The sequence below is a fragment of the Tenrec ecaudatus genome, chromosome 15 (genome assembly GCF_050624435.1).
Source record: "Tenrec ecaudatus isolate mTenEca1 chromosome 15, mTenEca1.hap1, whole genome shotgun sequence".
NCBI classification, from domain to species: domain Eukaryota; kingdom Metazoa; phylum Chordata; class Mammalia; order Afrosoricida; family Tenrecidae; genus Tenrec; species Tenrec ecaudatus.
In genome coordinates, this window is record NC_134544.1 from 15,739,875 (window position 1) to 15,760,021 (window position 20,147).

General features: G+C 44.6%; 1 protein-coding gene and 1 pseudogene across 1 annotated transcript in view; one reads left to right on the forward strand and one right to left on the reverse strand.

Annotated features, from left to right (window-relative positions):
- Positions 1-20,147, reverse strand: part of CDH20 (cadherin 20) — a 70,604-nt gene that overhangs the window by 24,130 nt on the left and 26,327 nt on the right. Inside the window, exons 5-6 of the mRNA XM_075532721.1 lie at positions 17,277-17,464; positions 4,796-5,049 (exon numbers count right to left, since the gene is read on the reverse strand). Coding sequence (XP_075388836.1) covers positions 4,796-5,049; positions 17,277-17,464 — 442 coding nt within the window. The remainder of the gene's footprint in view (positions 1-4,795; positions 5,050-17,276; positions 17,465-20,147) is intronic.
- On the forward strand, positions 11,430-11,893 carry LOC142427970 (large ribosomal subunit protein uL23-like; annotated as a pseudogene).

The following is a 20,147-nucleotide window of genomic DNA, read 5'->3' on the forward strand; positions in this document are numbered from 1 at the left end:
GTTTGCCAGGTGTCTAAATGGGGTGCAGGGCACCCTTGTGGGGGTGGAAGAAGCCAAAGCCATCGGGCTTCAGCTTCCTGCTTCTACCAACCATGTCAAGCTGCCTTGCGGACCCCTGAGATGTGTGAAGTTCTTTAAAGAACAAAATAAATACATTCCTCTTTCCTAAGGATAAGTTATCGGATGCTATTCAATCGTTAACTTTTTATAGAACACACTTAGGTGGACAAAGTTCACTTAAAATTAACCGAATATTATTTTCTTTTCTAGGCATGATTAGTGATTTGGTTTTAAATGTACAGACTCTTTTAAGAAGTGAATTTTCTCTAGGCAAATACATCAAAACTCAAACTCAGTGCCCATGAGTTGATGCTGACTCACAGCGACCCCAAAGGACAGGGTAGACCTGCCCCTGTGGGTTTCTGAGACTCACTTTTATGGGAGCAGAAAGCCTTCTCTTCCTCTCTTGGAGCTGTGGAGTGGCTGGTGGTTTAGAACTGCTGACCCAAATGCACAGAGACCCAAAAATTTATCTAGGGAGGGAAAATGGGAGTACCTGCTAAGCAGTACAGAGTCCCTATTCCAAGTGATGAAAACATTAGGAATTGGATAGTGGTGATTGTTACCCACTAGATCATACACACAAAAGTGGCTGAAATGTTTTGTTACATATTTCTCATCACCATAAGAAAACAAGTTGCAAACCGAGCTGATTACAGGAACCCAAGTGGAAGGTGAATTATGAGAATGGCGAGTGCAACGAATGTATAAGGGTGCTTTGCTCAATTGATGTATGTACAGATTGTGATAAGAGCCTTATGAGCCCCAATAAAAAGATTTAAAAAAAAAGAAAAAAAAAGAAAACAAGTTGAGTTTTCTAGTCGGGAAAAAAAAAAGAAAAAATGCCAATTGGCCCTGACGACTTTATTTCAGCTAGGGCCCCTCACACAACAAAGCCCCCACCAAGTGGTTCACGGGGCCTTAAGCTGATGGAAACTCTCCAAACGGCAGGCCCAGGGCCCAGGATGAACTTGCTCTCCACCGTGAATGACGCAGATGGTGTGGGATATGGAGGCTAGAAATAGCCAAGTGCCAAAACCTGTGCCAGTGCTGCCTGGTGACCCTGAGTCCAAGGAAGAGTCACCTCTGTCACTGTGCTGAATGGAAGTCGGGGACCAGGGTCAGGGGTCAGAAGGAATGAAAGATGGAAAACAGAGGAATGCAGGACACGTTAGTGAATTCCATAGGTGGTTTTCCTGTCCTCACACTTAGGGTCCTCACCTCCTCTGAGCAGACCTGGCATCACACACGCCGACGAGACTGTCTGTGGTGAGCCCCACCGGCGACTGGGGGCTCCCTGTGTTTGCTTGGTTGAAGACATTCCAGGATTCTGAACGATTTGGAGGCAGGGTTTCTCAGCAGGCACGCTAACTCCACACTTAACCATGAAGAGCCGAGCTCAGGGCCCAAATAGTTCAGGCTCCTGTTGCCAGAAATTCCTTAGGCAGGGAATGTGCTTTCCATATAAAAACCAAACCCACTGCCATTGAGTCAATGCTGACTCCTGGTGACCCACTATGGATTTCTGAGACTGTTTATGGGAGTCGAAAGCCCAGTTTTCTCTCTTTTTGCTGCTGGTGGTTTTGAACTGCCGGCCATGCAGATCACAGTCCAATGCATAACCACTATACCACCACATAATTACTTTTAGAGATTTAGGTATGTACCAGTGGTTGGTGCCTTGTTCATATGCTGAACACACATGCCATCACCTTTCAAGGAACATTTTAAAAGCCCTTGTGTTCTTTTTTAATGTTAAAAGACTTTTGATCTGTGAAATGCTCTGTTTGTGGTGCCTTGGAACCAGTACAAAGTGGCAGGGCTCCCTAGCGATGTGCAGGCCCCCTTTTTGGTCATGAAATGTGGAGGAGTGTGTATTGTGGACAGTTGGAGTTGCATATTGTGCCCCTGCCCGAGTCCCTCTTCCCTCCAGCTAGCACTGCCATTTTGCTCTTGCCAGTTCCTCTCGCAGGGCAGAGAGCCTGGGCCCAGAATGAGCCCAGTGTGCTCTGCCCGATCACTCTCGATTGCTCCTGATTAGGTGGCATCCTAGTAAGTTATATGCTAGGCTGCTAACCACAAGGTGACAGTAGCTTGAAGCCAGCAGCCACTCTGGAAGAAAGAAGAGCTTTCTACTCCATGAAGAGCTACAGTCTTGGGAAACCCACATGGGCTACTCTGTCCTAATGCTCCAGTTGGACTGGGCAACTAAGGTTGTCATCTGGCCCCTCCTCTGCTGCCTCTCCTAGGCCTGGATTCAAGGGCCACTTTGTCCTGTGCTAGGAGTATCCTGGCAGCATAGTGGTTGAGAGCTGGGCTGCGATCTACAATGTCAGCGGTTCAAAACCAGGAGCCCTTGGTGGGAGAAAGCCCTTGGGGGGTGTTCTACTCCTGTAAAGAGTTACAGTCTCAGAAACTCACAGGGCACTACTACCCTGTCCTGGAAAGTCGCTAAGAGTCAGCATCCACTCCAGGGCAGCAAGTGAATGAGTGTGATCTGTGCCAAAGGCAAGAAACTGTGCTGGCAGATCACCAATTAGTGGACTCAGGGAGAAGGAGCCTGATTCAGCTGGTTCGGCACCCAGCTTCCCTGGGATCCGATTAGGTGATAGTTCAGAGTTCTCCCCGTGGAAGAGAACTGCGTCCCGGGCCTGCCATCCTAGCAGTGGGCTGAAGGTGGACAGTTAGCTGGTGCTCAGGGAGCAGGAAGCGCCTGGCGCCATGTTGAATGAACGAGTCCTGTGAGGCATGGACTGAGGGACTTAATCTTGACCTGGCTTAGGGAATGTCCTGGACTTCAGCTGGTTCCTCCCGTTGGAGACTGGGGCAGGAGTGAGGATGCTCTTCTTGAAGACTTTCCTCCTCCTCTTCCTCCTCAGGGGTACTCTACTGTAGTGGGACCTTGGTTGTGGAGAGTCAGTCTCTCTGTCTTCTGTTCTTAATCGCTTGTGGCTGCAGGTTCCAGCTGATCTTAAAGTCCTACAGATCAAGCCTCGATAAGAAGAAACCCTTTTGTGTTGAAAAAAAAGAACAAGTGATGGCCCAAAGGATTTCCTCACTTTGATCCTGTAGGTGGTGGATGTGGGCCAGCTGGTTTCCTATCTCATTCTTAGACAGACTCTTCAGGTTGAGATGAGAACCTCCATCTTGACTACTCCCAGTCCTGTGTGCATGTGCGTGTATCCTGACTGTTCCGCCCGTCCGATTGTTTGTCCTTCAGCCGTGTAACTCCTCAGTGCACGTTATTAACAGTGATGCCCCTTCCAGAGTCCGCGGTCAGACTCTGGAAGGAAGATGTGGGAGCATCCATGTGGCTCAGGGGCATCAGAAAAACACATGCTGATACCTTCTAAGCATGGGTTTGTCTTCTTTCAAAGAGCTTTCTCCCTTAAAGGTTTCCCCTCAAGTTCCCCCGTAGCTTCTGTGCTGATGTGACTAAATGAAGGTGATCACAAGACCCGCATGTCTTGGTGACTGAACACAGGCATTTGCAATCTCCTCTGCGTCTTTGTTGCTGTGGTCGCTTTCGGGTTTCTGCTTCCCACCCCATGCTCTACTTCAGAAACTTTCATAACGGAAAGATTAACCCCACAAAATCACGTCAACCGTTTAATGCCTGGAAATGTAAAATGCTTCCTGGTTGGTCCAAGGAGACAGATTTCCCAAGAGCACCAGTGTTCTCTGGAGAGCTGCCGCCTTGCTCAACGGCAAAATTCCGTTTTCATTAAATTCAAAACAGCACTAAGCGAGGAAAGTAGCCAGTGGACAGAAAAAAAGCATTGGATGAACCAGGGTGTGTTTAAATGTGTCATGTGCACTAAAACCCCAGCCTCATTTCACTGTGAGGCTTTCAACAATTATTGTGACAGATGGTCTCAAACAGTCTTGGACGCCTGCTCTTTTGTGTCAAGCTTCAGAGGCTTGGTAGCTGCTCGGGAAGGTGGAGGTATCAACCTGTCCACCAGCTGTTCGCACTTCGGGTCCAGAGTTGATGGAAAATGGCCCTGACTGGGAGAGCAGTTTCCCTCTCCCCTCTTCTCTTGTGGGAGAAGCATCTTGGTTGGGCTCTCAGTTCAGCACATATTTTGGAGGTAGATACACCAGGGTTTATGATGCAGAGCCCTCTCTGGCCAGTCTACAGGGAATCCAAACCATTGACATCAGCAGGAGTGTCTAGGTTCTTTCTGTTGTATGTCGTCATGCTGGTTTACCGTCCCACCCTATTCCCGGTTTTTTTTTCCTTTTTAAGCAGACAGTGTCAAAGGTTCGTAAAAGTTGAAAGAAGACACAACAATCACCTTTATATTCACCACTAGGAATCAACAATTCTGGTTCAACATTTGTGGGTGTGCTTATGCATTCATTAAAATGGTGGGTCTCGACCAGGGGCAATTTTAGTGACCTCCCAGGAATATGTGTGGCAATATCTGGAAGCATTTTACCTGTTACAACTCAGGGAGAGTTAGCGATATTGAATGAGTAGAAGCGGACGGTGCCGCAGAGCATCCTGCAATGCACAGGGCAGCCCTGCGAAGACACACTTCTCAGTTCCCAGCCCAACATGTCCGCCATACTGTGGTCGAGAACTACAGAAGGACCTCAGAAGACAACTTGGGAGTGTCTCCACAGATGGGATAGGAAAGGAAGATGGGAAGGGAAAAGGAGGCTGCTTTCCTCCCGCATACACAAGGCAACCCTGAGCAATATAGGGAAAAGGTGAGATCTCTGTACAGACCTGATAGAATTGTTGGTCACATCTGGGTCTTTGGCCGAAATGATCTGGATGGTTGTGCCAATGGCCACATCCTCAGGTACCTCCACAAAATAAAAGGCAGGCTCAAATATGGGGGGCTCGTCCACGTCTTCCACGCTGATGTGCACTGTTGTAGTGTCCTGAAATGGGCCCAGGTTCAGAAAACGCATCTCCAGGTGAGAGTTGGCGCCCTCCACTTTTAAGGTATAGCTTTTCTTGCTTTCGAAGCTCAGGGGCTGAGAAGAAATGAAGGAAAATGGATAAAATGCCAGCATATATGTCAGGCTGATTCCTGAATTCATTAAAATGCTAGAAAAGAGGTCAGGGGAATTTTTCTCTTGTTCTATCGCTTTTACTATTAATGTCAGGTTCAACACCTTGGGAAAAGAGGGTAAAGAAGATGTTAGAGGCGTTAGTTAAGAAATCCATTTTGGTGGTTGTCAAAGCCATTGTACTCTGGTTAACTTGGCTTTAATGTGTTTAGTCTTGAATCAACATGACTTTTAGATAAGGTCCCATGAATGCCCTCACTCCAGATCCTGGATTGTCTGTCTGAAAGTTGAAAGTCTTATGTCTTGCAAAAGCTATTCAACTAGGGTGACTGGCAATGTAATCTTTAGAAATGCTTAGTCATTTGAAAAGATGTCACGATAATTATTCCACTTGAATTTTAAAGACCATCTCACTTCTAACACTAGTAACTGACAAGTTGTGGGATAACATTAAGGACAACATTATCTGAACCCCTTCCTCACACCATACACTGGACATAATTTGAATTAGATTGTCGACTCAGAGCCAGAAAGCTTCCAATAAAAAGATATGATGGCATATATTCACCACATAGAAAAAGCACACATCATGAAAAAAAAACAAACAACTAAAGACACCAGAGGGCATTTAAAAGACAGGAGAGAAAGACCCGAGTGGCTATCAGGAGAGGTTCTGAAACTTGCTCTTCAACATAGTAGAAGCTAAAGTGAGTGGTAGAAAGGCTGATGTGAAAGAACTGAACAGAATATTTCAAAGAGTGGCTCCAGAAGACACTGCCTAATACTGAAATATATAAGGACCTGGAGCTAGAAAACCAAAAAGAAAGAACATGCTCAGGATTTCTCAAACTAAGAACTGCGGAGAAGACCTGAAACCTTGAGTTGAAATATGGAAAGATTCAGTGGGCAAGATAGTAAATGATGCTGGAAATATCAGAGGAAGATAGATGGAAGGAATGCACAGAGACAGTGTACCAAGAATAATTGATGTTCATCCATTTAAGGAAGTGGCATATGACCAGGAACTGGGGATCCTGGCGGAAGAAGTCTGAGCTGTCCTGAAAGCATTGATGAAAAACTATGTTTCAAGAAATGGATAAAGGGCTGGAAACCCCCACCTCCTCTATGCCAAAAAGTTTGGAAAACTGAAAAAGATCTATGTTCATCCCCTTTTCAAAGAAAGGTGATCTAATGGAATGTGGAAATTATCAAACAACATCATTGCTATCACATGCAAGTAAAATGAAGATAAAACAAAACTGAATACGTCAACAGGGAACTGCCAAAAATTGAAGCTGGATTTGGAAGATGTGGCATAGGGCTATCGCCACTGACTTCAGATGGATCTTGGCTAAAATCAGAGAATACTAGAAAAATGTTTACCTGTGGGTTTTTTTTAAAACTAGGGAAAGCATTCTAAGTGGATCATTATAAATTATGGATAACACTGGGGAAAATGGGAGTCCCAGAACACTCAATTGTGGTCCCACAGAACCCGTATCGAGAACAGAATCAGGGAACACTGTGTGGTGTAGCATCAGGGAAGGTGTGTGTCAGGGTTATCTCCTTCCATCAGACTTATTCAGTGTGTATACTGAGCTGTAGTCTAAGATGCTGGCACATCTAAAGAAACATGTAGCATTAAGATCTAAGACTCAGTAACAAACTGCAGTAGGCAGATGGCACAATCTTGGGTACGGCAAGTGAAAAGGGCTTGAAGCATTTATTGATAAAGATCCAACACTGCAGCCCCTGGGAAGCATGACACCTCAACATACTGCAAACATGCCAACACATGGACATGCTCCGTGGAGAAAAGGCTGGAGTTGTCAAGAATTCCATCTTACTGGCATCTACAGTCAGCATCCATGGAAGCAGCAGTCGAGATATCAAATGATGAATCGGATACATTGGCTGCAAGAAAAACCTCTTGGAACTGTTCAAAGAGCAAAGGAGTCACTTTGAGGGTGAAGGGGCACCTGACCCAGCCACGGCACTGTTGGCCACCGCCCCTGCAGTGAAAGCTGCAGTGTCTTAACGACGACCACAGAAGAATGGATGCCTTTGAATCATGGCCTTGGATGGAAATATGCCACGGCCCGCCGGAAGAATGAACACTTTTATCTGAGGAGTTCAGCCAAAATGCTCCTTAGAAGCAAGGATGTGGAAACTGTCTCACCTTCTTTGAACCACATTTTCAGGAGGGCCTAGTCCTTGGAGGAGGACAGCAATGAAGAGGAAGAAGCTCAGCGAGATGGAGCGGCACAGAGAGGGTAGCAATCACCTCATCCACAGTGACGGTTGTGGGGATGGCACAGGACCTGGCAGCATTTCATTCTGTCTCACACCGAGTTGGCACTTTCTTGCCAGCACCCAACATCATGACAAATCTATTATTTTTAGTACATCATTTTTTGTTGGGGGCTCTTACAGCTTTTATAACAACCCATACATCAAGCATGTTTGTACATAAGTTGCCACGATCATTTTCAAAACATTTTCTCTCTATTTGCGCCCTTAGTATCAGTTCCTCCTTTTCCCCTTCCTCCCTCCCTCACCACCCTAGTGATAAATTATAAATTATTATTGTTTTCATATCTTACACTGTCCGCTGTCTCCTTTCTGTTCCTGAATATCCATTCACCTTTCCCAGGACTTAAAGGGGAAAAGTAACTGCTTCTTCCATCCCATTCGCAAAGGGCCTTCTCTTTCTTTGAGTTCTTTGTTTCAGCATCTGGCCTGCCAGGCTACTTAGGTGTAAGTTTTCATTAGTTTCCCCCTTTACTGGTTTCTTATCCAGGACAAAGGCAGGAGCTTAAGAATTATCATAGCTCTCTGTTTGGGTTCACAGGATACTGGGGCAGAGCGATCTTTCCCATTGTTTAAGTACCTCAGTGATGGTTTTGTTTCAACATCTCATTGTCCAGTTGAACAAACAGAGCCCTCCGCTCCCCAGAAGACTTGAGTGAGCTTCCATGGCGCCTCTGTGTGTGTGCTGGAATACTGGTTTAAATGATTTAGTGCCTTATCCAGAACTCTTTGCCAAGACTTCAACTTGGTCTACAATTCCATCATAAAGTACAGTTTTGGCAATTCCCTTTTTTGACCTCTCTTTCCCATTCAGAATGTTTTATTTCAAGATAAATATAGCACTTCAGGGAGAAAGCGAGCATTAAGTGCTGTTTCTAAATGATAATCTGCTATCTTGAAGCTGACAAAAATATTTTAAAATGTTTTATACAGTAATTTCAAAGCATTGTCAGCAATAAAGAAAGAAATTAAGTCTGTAAAATGCTTACAGTGGACAGCAGAGCAATTTTACTAAAGCTTAAAAGTCCTGTGTGAACACATTGCTGACAGTTATTTTTCCAGGTGGACATTCACGCAGTCGTTTTTCATGCCACGCGCTGAATTTTATGTTAGAAACAAGCCTATGTCCATGAGAGCAACGGCTTTGCTTTTGAGAAATAAACTGAAGTCGGTATTGCTTGAACTAAATTTAATGTGCTAAAATGTTAACCAAGTCCTTTTGAATGCTTTTGTTACTTGGCTTCCCCTGTCCAGCATTTATTTAGTGCTGGGCCTTGTGCTGCAGGTTTTATTTCTGCCATTTTATTTATCTTTGTAAAGGCCGTGAGGAAAACGATTCATTTATTTAAGGTCACATAGGTAGTAAGTAATGGAGCCATAAGTCAGTTCCAGGTTCGCCTGGCGCAAAATTGGTTGCTTCTAACATTAACAAGCTTGCTTCGGCTACCAGAAATGCCCTGACCTGGAGAAGACTGGCGAGATTGGTGATGCTTTCGAATGGCCACGCTTAGTTAGAGCAAGCCACCCTCACACCGAGCTTGCAGGTGAGCTTCATATTTGGGGGCTGCTGCTGGCATGGTGACAGACAGACTTCAAGCCCAAGCCATGCGCTCCTTCAGACCCATTTCCACCGGCCACATTTTCACACACGGAAATGTCACTCAGATTATATGATTGAAGGAATAAGCTACCATTTTCCTATACTTGTTTTCTAAATCTAGACAACTCTTTGGGAAAATTTTATGTAGGAACCTCTCTCCTTTTAGAAATTGTTATTTCATGGTTGTGTGAACACATACATAGCAAACATACACCAATCCATGTCTGGTTCAGTGACGTGGACTATATTCTCTGTTGTACAATAGTCTCCATTTATGTAAGTTCAGGGCCCCTGGGGTTCACATCTCGTCTTCGCAGTTGCTGTGGTCCATTTGTGTGTGTGTGTCTGTTCCTCAAGGAGCGCTTTACTAGTTAAGCCAAACTAAGGTTTTAAGATGTCAGGGAATATTTTTGGTTTAAGGTTTAAGAATGATCTCAGGCCAATTGCTTCAAGGTTCATCCAACCTCCAAGACTCCAGAAAGTCTGGGACCTATGAGTATTTGAAATCATGTTCAACGTTTCTTCTCTCCTGATCAGACAAGATGAATTGACACAGTGGCTGCAAGCAGGAGCTTGGGCAGAGAAAAGTTGTGAGGCTGGGGCAGGACCAGGAAGTGTTTTAGTCCGTGTTCTCAGGGTCACCGTGGGTCAGAAGTGCCCGGATGGCACACAGCGGCAATGACGACGACTACAATGACGATGGTCTTGAATATTTTTTCCTGATAGTTTCGTCTACAGATCTTAAAGTTTTAGTTTTTACATTTAGATGCATTATCCATTATGAGTTTATTCTTGTGAGGTGAAGCTCATTTTATACACATGCCAATTTTTTTCAGTACCATCTGCTGAAAAGATGAGACTTTTTAATTACTACAGAGATTTCTTTTTAAGTAAATCACTTCAGATTTTTAAATGATCTCCCACATGTTTGTTCTTAAATTTGAAGGAAAACACGGGTGGGCCCTTCTTTTTAGTTACCCATATTTTATACATGAGTTTGGCTTTTCCTTTTTGGGTGATTCTGTTAACTTATTCATTGTGAAGGCCATTTATTTTCATGTACACAGTAGTAAGATAAAAAGGCAGTAATACCTGAGAACCTAACTCCCAAATTCTAGAGATTTTCTCGAGTTTGGAGCACCGAAAAAAAAAAAAAATCCAGCATATCCTTGAAGACCCAAGTAGAGAGAGTTTCTCCTCCCTTCCCATAGAATCTAGACATATATGCATGAGAGTGTTTACATTTTGAATTACAATAGTTTCCTTCTGGGTCGATCCTCCTCATCCAACTCAAGAACAAAGATATGGCTTGGATTTCTATTCCCCAGTCACCAAGAGGGTTGTTAACACAACAGTATAAAAGACTATAAAAAGAACAAGAGGACCCATAGTTTTAATCAGTAACAGGAACAGTTTAAAGAGTTTTCCATGTGAATACAGACACGCAGTGGCTGAAGGGCGATGTCCATAGGCTTTATGTTATCATGGGATATTGATTCTAAGGGGCACACTTTCTCCCTCATTCTTAGACATTTGTTAATAGAGCTGCTTCTCTGATTAATGGCACCTTCTAATTGTTGCACACCCAGCAGGAGAGGGGACATCACTGTCACTGCCTGAGCAAGCCGCACTTGGTCAAAACTGTTGTATTGTACAACTGCCATTGACTTCTGCATGTGTTGAATTCCAAACTGTCTTCAAAAACATTGTACTATGATTTGGCATTGAAACAAAAGTTGTTGTGTGGGCAGAACAGATTGGAAACAGCACCAGGGAGCGCATCTAATATTAGTGAAGCAAATATGCCCCAGCTTTGCCTACAAGAGCGCTTTCAAAAACAAAGAACTAAGAAAGCATGTCAACATTTAAGTTGGCTAGCTTTTTTTTAACTGGTGCATAATACATTTTTTTACGAAGACAAATATTACAATTCATGGCATTTTAGAAGTGCTGGAGGACAGAATCTTTGCTCGTGGTGTCTGCTCTGCTGAAGGGGTAAACGGCCTTTGAAGAGTTGCTTATTGTCCATGGCAAGACTGACTGGAGGATGAAAACGCCCCCTCCTTCCAATCATAAAGACCGTTCTGAGCCATATGTTTCAATGTTTAGTTCCAGCATTCAAATTACAAGGCTGAAAATCAACTGATTGATTCCTTAAAAGGCCCCCAATTACCCAAGGTACTAGATAATCATCAATGTGGTCTTACGAAGACCTCATTCTAACAGTTCACAGTCTTTCGTTTTGAAGTAGTGTGTGCTTTTTCAGACAAATAGTAGGCTTAGGGAGATCAAGGGAAAGCAGAACTTCTGCATGTCCATTTTATTTGCTGTGATTAAGGACCAACTAGGAAGATAGTTGTGGATCAGGCATCCGGGTGACTATTGTTCCAAAGGTACAGACTGAGCAGTCAACATCAAAGCCAATCTCAAGAAGATGGTGCCGAAGGCGAAGAAGGAAGCTCCTGCCCCTCCAAAAACGGAAGCCAAAGCAAAGGCTTTAAAAGCCAAGAAGGCCATGCTGAAAGGCATCCACAGCCACAAAAGAAAAAGAAGATCCGCACCTTCTGGTGGCTCAAGACCTTGAGACTAAGAAGGCAGCCCAAATACCCTCGGAAGAGTGCCCCCAGGAGAAATAAGCTGGACCATTATGCCATCATCAAGTTCCCCTTGACCACAGAGTCTGCCATGAAGAAGATCGAAGAGAACAACACACGTGTGTTCAGTGTGGATGTCAAAGCCAACAAACACCACATCAAACAGGCTGTGAGGAAGCTCTATGACATTGACGTAGCAAAGGTCAACACCTTGATTAGACCTGATGGTGAGAAGAAGGCGTATGTTCGACTGACTCCTGACTATGACGCTTTATGTGTTGCCAACAAAATTGGAATCATCTAAAGTGAGCCCAACTAGCCAATGCTAAATAGAAACTTTTTCAATATATATGCATATATATGTGTATGTATGTAATATATAATATATATATACACAGTCTCACTTCCACGGAGTCAATACTAACGTGTGTCGACACTATTGGACACGGTAGAACCACACGTGTGAGTCTCCGAGGCAGTCAGTCATTATGGGAGTGGAAAGCCTCATCTTTCTCCAGAGCATGGATATCTCTTTCGAATGGCTGACCTTTCGGTTCACAGATCAATGAGTAACCACTACGCCACTAGTCCTCAGCCTATAAATATACTCATTAGATATGTCTTGTTCATTTACTTAATTCATTGCCTTCTTAATCCCATTTTCAAAATGCCCATGGCAAAATTGACGTTTTAATAAATTCGGGTATAATTTTAATAATGGTTTGATTCTCTTTCTAGGTGAGGGAGCTGAATGGAGAGAAGACATGTTTTAACCCACCGTACCCCCAAGGCCCCTTCTCAGATGGCATAAGCTGTCTCGTAATTTGACTTACATTGCTATCTTACTTCAATGATTTATCTAACAAAATATTTTAAAGTATAAAATAAAATGTATATACTTCCCAGTTTATACATTTTATTTTATACTTTAAAATAGCTCTTTTTCTGATGGCTTAATTTTTAAATGGAGCCTGGTGGTGTAGTGGTTAAGCATTGGGCTTCAATCTGCATGGTCAGCAGTTATAAACCACCGGCAGCTCTGCTGGAGAAAGATAGGGCTTTCTACTCCCACAAATAGTTTCAGTCTCAGAAACCCACTGGGGTCGCTATGAGTCAGCATTGAGTTGATGGCATTGAATTTTTTGCAGGGGGCGTTAACTTTTTATAACTTTCTAATAGGATTATTATTTGCATAGAAGCAATATTAGTTATCTACAACTGCAGGTATTTCCCTGATTTACAGTTACAGGTAAGCGATGTATTATTTATTATTAACTTGTGAGGCATGCCACATAGTAGACAAGTGTTTTTAAATCTGTGCCATATACCAAATTGATATTTTTTGTTTTTTATGACCCTAACACGTGTGATTTTCAGAGAAGAAGAGTAAATTAAGAAATTTCAATATTTAAGTTACAGATAAAAAATTCAGCGGTCAATGTCAGCATAGTGCCCTGTTTCTGGCTGGATGTGTGCTGGCTGCAGAGATTTCTGGTTGGTGGGACATTGAATGAATCTCTTCTTCCACTGTATTTAATCCCGCTTCACACAAATCCAGGAAAACACGTGAAGTCTCCTTCCCTTCTCCTTTGAAACACACTCCAATGAGCGCCACCCTCCCATCGATGGCCAGGATGGTTCTAGCCAGTTCACGAATGAACTAAAATCCAAGGAAGGTCCATTTCTAGTGCTCCACCCTCCAGCTGCCTTCATCACGGCGACCACCTCCTTCTTTTGGGAACCCTTTCTTCATGGCTTCCAGGATCCCTCCTTCTCTTGGTTTTCTCCTGCCTCTCTGCTCTCCCTTCCGTCCGCCTGCTTGGCCTGGCCCTTCTCCTGACCTCTCAGTGGCAAGGCGCCTCGGGGCTCATTTAACTGTTTACTTCTTTGTGTAGGCACTGCCTTTTGTGTCCCATTCAGTTTTTTAATAAGCATCAAAATGCTTATTAGAATAGCAAGTGCTCATTACACATTGACATGTCCGACCCAGAGCTCTTGTCCAGACTTCAGAATCATGTATGCAACTACCATTACCCATCACCACTTGGGAGTCTAGTAAATACTGGAAACACCATCTGTCTAGAAGAATTGATGGCGGAGGAGAAAATTGAAAACATTGTGGACTACTAAAAGGACAAACTGATCTGTCTTAGAAGAAGTACAGCTATAGTGCGCCTCAGAGGCAAGGATGGCGAGACTTTGTCTTACATACTTTGGACATCTTGTCAGCAGAGATCAGGGTCTCATGTCTGATAAAGTAGAGGGGCAGCAAAAACCAGAAAGGCCCTCAAGGAGCTAGATTGACACTGTGGCTGCAGTCATGGTATCAAGCACAGGGACATTTGTGAGGATGGTGCAATACTGAACAGTGTTTAGTGTTATTGTACACAAGGTCGCTATGGGTTGGAACCAACTCGGTGGCACCTATCAACTAACAAGTCTAGAGCTGAATACCAATGTTTGCCACCCTCTCCCTGTTTGACTTGTGGTCTTTCCCATCTCGGTTAATGGTACTTCCAGGCCTTGTGTCTTTGTAGACTCCCATCTTTCTTTCACATCCTGATCCAGTCCTTTAGAAGAGCTCATTGGTGCTGTTTTCATGATATATCCAGATGCCAGGCATTTCTCACTAACTCCATTGCCTCAGCCATGGCAACAGAACCAACATCTCTGTCTGGATTATTGGGAAAGCTTCTGTATGGTCGCTGGTTTCCATCCATGAAACCACATCTGACCTATAAGATTATGAGGGTGGGGGTGGGGGAGATTTCCAGCATCAGCCTCATCTGTGGAAGGCTGCTTCTAATAAGGGGAAGGTCAGACACGCCTCCATCCTCTGCCCTTCTTTACCAGGTCTGCTGCTGGCCATCCCCCCACAACGCTCTCTGTATCAACAGGGCCTGATAGTTCATTGCAATGGCTCCACAACTCATGGGCAGCACTTACGATCATGGATCACGAAACCAGGTTTCAATTGAGGATCAGAGAGGCTCAGGATAGAGTTCTTAAGTGATGAAGCCCCACCTCTGTGTTGTCCACTGCCAGGCCTCCCTCTTGACAGTTGACCCCTTGGCCTGGCCTCTTCCTTGCTTGAGAAATGATACAAAGCTCTTTCAATTCTGTTAATACCTACCCAAAGACACTCCACTCTACTCTGATTGGTGATAGCTCCCCAATTAGCTATATGGAGGTACCCCACTTCACAAGTGAGCCTCCTGCCTTTATTCACTTGTTAGGCCAGAAAGCCCAGCGCTCTGCTTGTGCTCTGGCTCTTGGTTCTACTGCTGCTCCTCACCTGTGCCTCCAGCTTTTTGTCCCTGGACCCACTGAGAAGCTTCAGTGCACAAGGACCTCGGGGTCCAAAGGAAGCACTGCACTCCCAGAGAAGGAAGACAAAGACTTTCTTGATGGCAGTGAGATGCCCCTTTTTATGCTCTGACATGGCATTTTACACCAGCAGGATGGCCTTGTGAAGAGTTTTGATAATCCCAGTGAACCCTGTTTCGCAGTCCCTCAGAACTGACTACTGTAATCCCGTGAGCATCTTCCTCCACCTTCTCTTCCCCAGACTCATCGGGACGAAGTCATTCAGTGAGAGTTATAAAGTCCATGGCTGGGAGAGTCACATTAAGTGATTCACTGTACTGCTCCATCCTTATCCCCACATAGCCTTTTCTCAACATCGCCTACAGAGTAATAATTACTGTGAAGTGGAAGCCTGCTCATGGTACACATCTGCAAAAAAATATCCTCGGTGTTTCCTTCCTTTGCTCAGAGTAAAAGCCAATGCTCCTACATCAGCCTATAAGGGCCCACACGATCTGCCCCCTTCTTAGTTTTATGATCTCCTCTCCGACTGGTCTCTGCTCCCCTCGGTCTCCTAAACTTCCTTAATGTTCTTGAAACTCTGTTCTACCTCAGGGCATTGGCACGGCTACCCCCATCACCTGAAACGCTTCCCACAATCTCTCCATGGTCCATGCCCACATCTCCAGGCAGCCACACACAGTTCTTCTCATCAGTTATTTAAAGAAGTTTGCCCCGAACATATCCGAGAAGGCATAAAGAGACTTCTGGGAGGAAGGATGAATGAAAACGGAAATCCAGGAGCAAGGGAGAAGACAGCCTTCACGCTGAGGGAGTGCAACGGTTGCCATGAAGCAAAGTGTGTAGAACACTGAATGGGAAACAGATGTACTCTCTAAAATGTCACCCAAACTGCAGTGAAAGAATGTACACATAGATCCTCCCCCCAACCCCCCAAGTCACTTACAGGGCACCTCTGAGGGCTGTGGATTGCCAACCCTGCCATCTCCAAGCCGTGGTTCTTCTCAGTCCCTTTAAGACTTTGCATAAATGGCAGTTCTCTATAATGCCACGCCAACCACCCAATTTAAGTCTGACACATTTTGGCTCTTTGGATGTACGTTTTCCTTCTGTTTGACCCTTGTAATCCTTTTAGTCAACTCAAAGCCATCAAATTGATTCTGGCTTGTCATGACCGTGCAGGGCATTCTAGAACTGCCCCTGTGGCTTTCCAAGACTATAACTGTTTACAGGAGTAGAAAGCCTCATCTTTCTCCTGTGTTTGAACTGCTGACCTCATGGTTAGCAGTCTGATATGGGTAACCCATTCTACCACCAGAGCTCTTTCCTGGAGTCCTGACCACCTCATCGTATGCCACTTCACTGGCTGGTGGTTTAGATCATCACCTTCCCCTCCTTAGAAGATCAGCCCCAGAAGAGACTTTGACTCTTCTACATACTCTCTGTGTGTGAAATAGAAGAGCAGGACAATTATGGGAATGCATTTCTCAAACATAAGAACAGTTCTGAGGATGGTGCTTCATTCTGTTGTCCATATGTTTGCTAGGAGTCACGACTGGCTCGTTGACACCTGACAACAATAACCACACAGTTCATCAGATCGCTATTTACTGGGCTGTTCAAAGGAGCCCTGGTGGGGGAGTGATTACACATTGGGCTGTGATCCGCAGGGTTGGCAATTCGAAACGACCAGCACTTCTGAGGGAGAGACATTGGGCTTTCTACTCCTGGAAAGAGTTACACTCTGGGAAACCCACAGCGGGATCTCTGTGAGTCAGCATGGACTCGATGGCAGTGAGTTTGGTTTGGAGAGACTGATAAGCTTCCATTTGAAAAACAATCATTCCAGGTTGAGTCTAGCCAGGCGAGTTCCATGGGTCATATTGAGCTGCTCGCTTATGTTCAGGAAGCTTGGCACCCTGTGAATCCAGGTTTCCAGTGAAAGCAGCAGCCCAGTGAATGTGTATGGATCTTCAAGGAGCAGTGAAGGCCCGGCGGCTCCCGAATGTTATTGCTTGATTCAGAAACAGTATGATGGCTTGCTTTGCTTTTTACTTATGGGACATGACAGTAAAAGATGGGAGTTATTCAAATGAAAAGATCAAACAAGCCATTAACATTATTAGAAGTAAGTCACAGCCATGTTTTAAGTAGCTACACAGTGAACTGGATGAGATACCACCTTTAGAACATCTTTTCATCATTACTGGGTACCCTTACTATACAAGATAGCACAGCTGGTGTTTCAATGTAAACAAAATTGAAAAATAATAGGACACACACATTTCAGCAGCCTATCCTGGCACTCATGCACATTCACAGCATCTTGAAGTGACCTAATAAGGGAGTAGTTGGGCTACCTTCTTCACTGTTATGATGCCGACTTGGAAATTGGGGTCCGTGTTAATGTCAAAGGTGTCTATACCGTCTCCATCCACAATCGTGTACTTCATTTCTGCATTGACGCCTTCATCTAAGTCCTTGGCGAACACTCTCCCCACAGTGGAGCTAATGGGAGCAGATTCCAACACGCTCATCTGGTAATGCTCTGTGAAGAAAGGAAACATGTGTGCTCGGTAAACCTCCCAGAGAAAACACGCCATGTATCATCCATATCCTATCAGGTATACTCTGAAGAACCTCTTTTCTCTTGTCCAACCCTAACACTTCAAGTTCAATGTTACAGATGGAAACGTGATACCCAGAGCTCAGAGGACTTAGCCTTGCCCTGGCTGTTCCATAAGAAGAGCCCAAACAGCTCAGGCGAAGCCCAAGAGCAGGGATCCAGCTTCGGAGTGGCAGGAAGGAAGTGCCTCACCGTGCAGGCATTTGGCATCACCACTGAACAGAAGGGTTTCCCCGCATGCCAGTTCCTTCTGAGAAAGAGACCAGAACTTTGTGGTCCCAGGTACCTGCATTCTGTTCACCATTCAAATACCTACACTTTCCTTCCGACCTGGCTGAGTGTGCACCTCTCAGTCCACTTGCTCAAAGCTCACGATGACCAGAGACTTATCAGGAGGCACAGCTGCAGAGTGTTGGCTGCCTTTTCTTGTAGGGCTGGGCACGGTTTCATTTCCACGGACAGACTCTGAGGCAGCGGCTCCCCCTCCCCCTGTGTCACAGCTAACAGGTCCTCACTTGATGCAAGCGCTCAGCATTGCGAAGGCCTCCTTTCTGATGTGAACATCCCACCTGCAGTTAAATGCACCCCATCTCCACCCCCGTGAACTTGTTATCTTTGCTAGTGGCATGCTGAGTTCCACAAGGTCAGCAATTCAAACCCACTGGCTGCTCCTAGCGAGAAAAACAAGGCTGTCTACTCCTATAAAGAGCTACAGTCTTGGAAACCTGCAGGACCAGTTCTACCCAGATCCATAGGGTTGTTATGAATCAGAATCAGCTCAATGGCAGTGGGTTGAGTTTTGGGGTTCAATTTATTGATGTTCATTATTATTTTGTCAATCGTAATGTAACTAACAAAATCCTGCATTCACCCTTTCTGAGTGAGTGACTTCTTTCTGCTCATGGCTTCTTACTTGAACATGCCTTCCAAGCTATTGGGAAACCTGGGGTTTGAGGGTTTGGGTACCACAGAGAGGTGGAGCAGGCAGCTCACAGTATCTACCACACACACAGAAGAAATGAAGCCTCTTCTTTGCACGTGTGGTCCAGGGAAGCTCAGATGCCTATAAGATGCCAGGAGGCACTTAAACTTCCTGGTCTCTGCCCATCCATCTCTAAAGGATCAGACGGATTCAGCATGGCTACTGCAGAATTTTGGAGAGAAGCAAACAAGTATCTACCCCTACACAGGGGGCTTCAAAAAGTTCGTGGAAAATGCCATTATCTCTCAGTTCAATTTTCCACCAGCTTTTTAAAGATCCTTCATATATTTCTCTGTCACTGTAAGGTAAGTCTTGTAGATGTAAATATGTGCAGATGACTTCTATGTATTATATTTCATGTTTGAAACAGCTAGATTGAGATTTTGATATGCCATTGTATTTGACCCAGTTACAAGTGAATGAGCTCCTTAATGCACAATAGTAGGAGTGTCATTTTGTCAGGCCCTCTTGTAAGCGGTTAGAGTGACACATTGTAAAAGAAGGAAAATGAAATTCCTGGTCAACATTCGAATGAAGAGTTAGAAAATTCATAGGCAGAAGATCTTATCACAGCTCTGATGTTAGCAACGAGATATCATTGAAATTTGCTGTGTTCTAACCATAAACATGCCAAGCTAATTTTCAAATAGTCAAGTAAAACAAATTCTGCCTAGTGGTGCTTACAAAAATCTGGTGCTCTCAGGAGAAGACAGTATGAATTATCTGCATAAAAATATAATTTTAACAAGTAGATGTGAACTATTTAACGGTAAAGCAAATTAAAAAAAAATCCAAACTAATGACAGTTTTAGAGGAAGTAAAGATAAAGTGCCAAGAATGTTTGGAGACACAGATGTAAATTTTATACATTGCCATTTTGTCTTCCGTGCAGTATGGCCCATACCTGCACTCCATTTTATGTTCCCATTATCAATCTATTTGAGAAAGCAACAACTCAATACACAGGTTGTATGTTGTAAGCACTGTTCCAAGTTGGGTTGGGTGGTCAGATCTAAAGCCCCTACTGTCATCATGCTGTTTTCTGCCTTTGTGAAGCTGTAATGTTTTGTGTGACCTGGCTTTCCTATCTTATGTCCAAATGGGTATCGTTAGGACCCACACAGTAACTCAGGACATGTGTCCCCTAAGCCCCCTTTGCTTAGTGTCACATTTGAAAAGCAAACTCTGTTCACCAGAAGCAAAAATGCTCAACCAAACTCACTACCATGGAGTTGATTCTGACTCTCTGGGGCAGAGGTGAAATGCTTTGTGGGTTTCTAAGACTTCAAGTCTTTACAGAGGGTTTACGCCGCTTAGCAGCTCATGATGCCACCAGGGTCCCTGAGGGCAGTTGAAGGATGTTAGACAAGGTAGTCTGTAGTGAGCACAACACAGTAATAACGTGGTCAAGGGAGAGGCAGTGTAAAAGAGGAAGGCCCTCAACTGGACAGATTGACGCTGTGGTTGCAACAATGGGCTCAGGCACAGGGGACGTTTGTGAGGATGGCGCAGGGCTGCGCAGGCTACACTAGTCTTCCTGGTTTGGCTGACGCAGTCCAGTGGGCTAGTCTTGAGCCTGCAGGACCCATCACTGGTGTAGGCACCTAGTATCATTTTGAAATG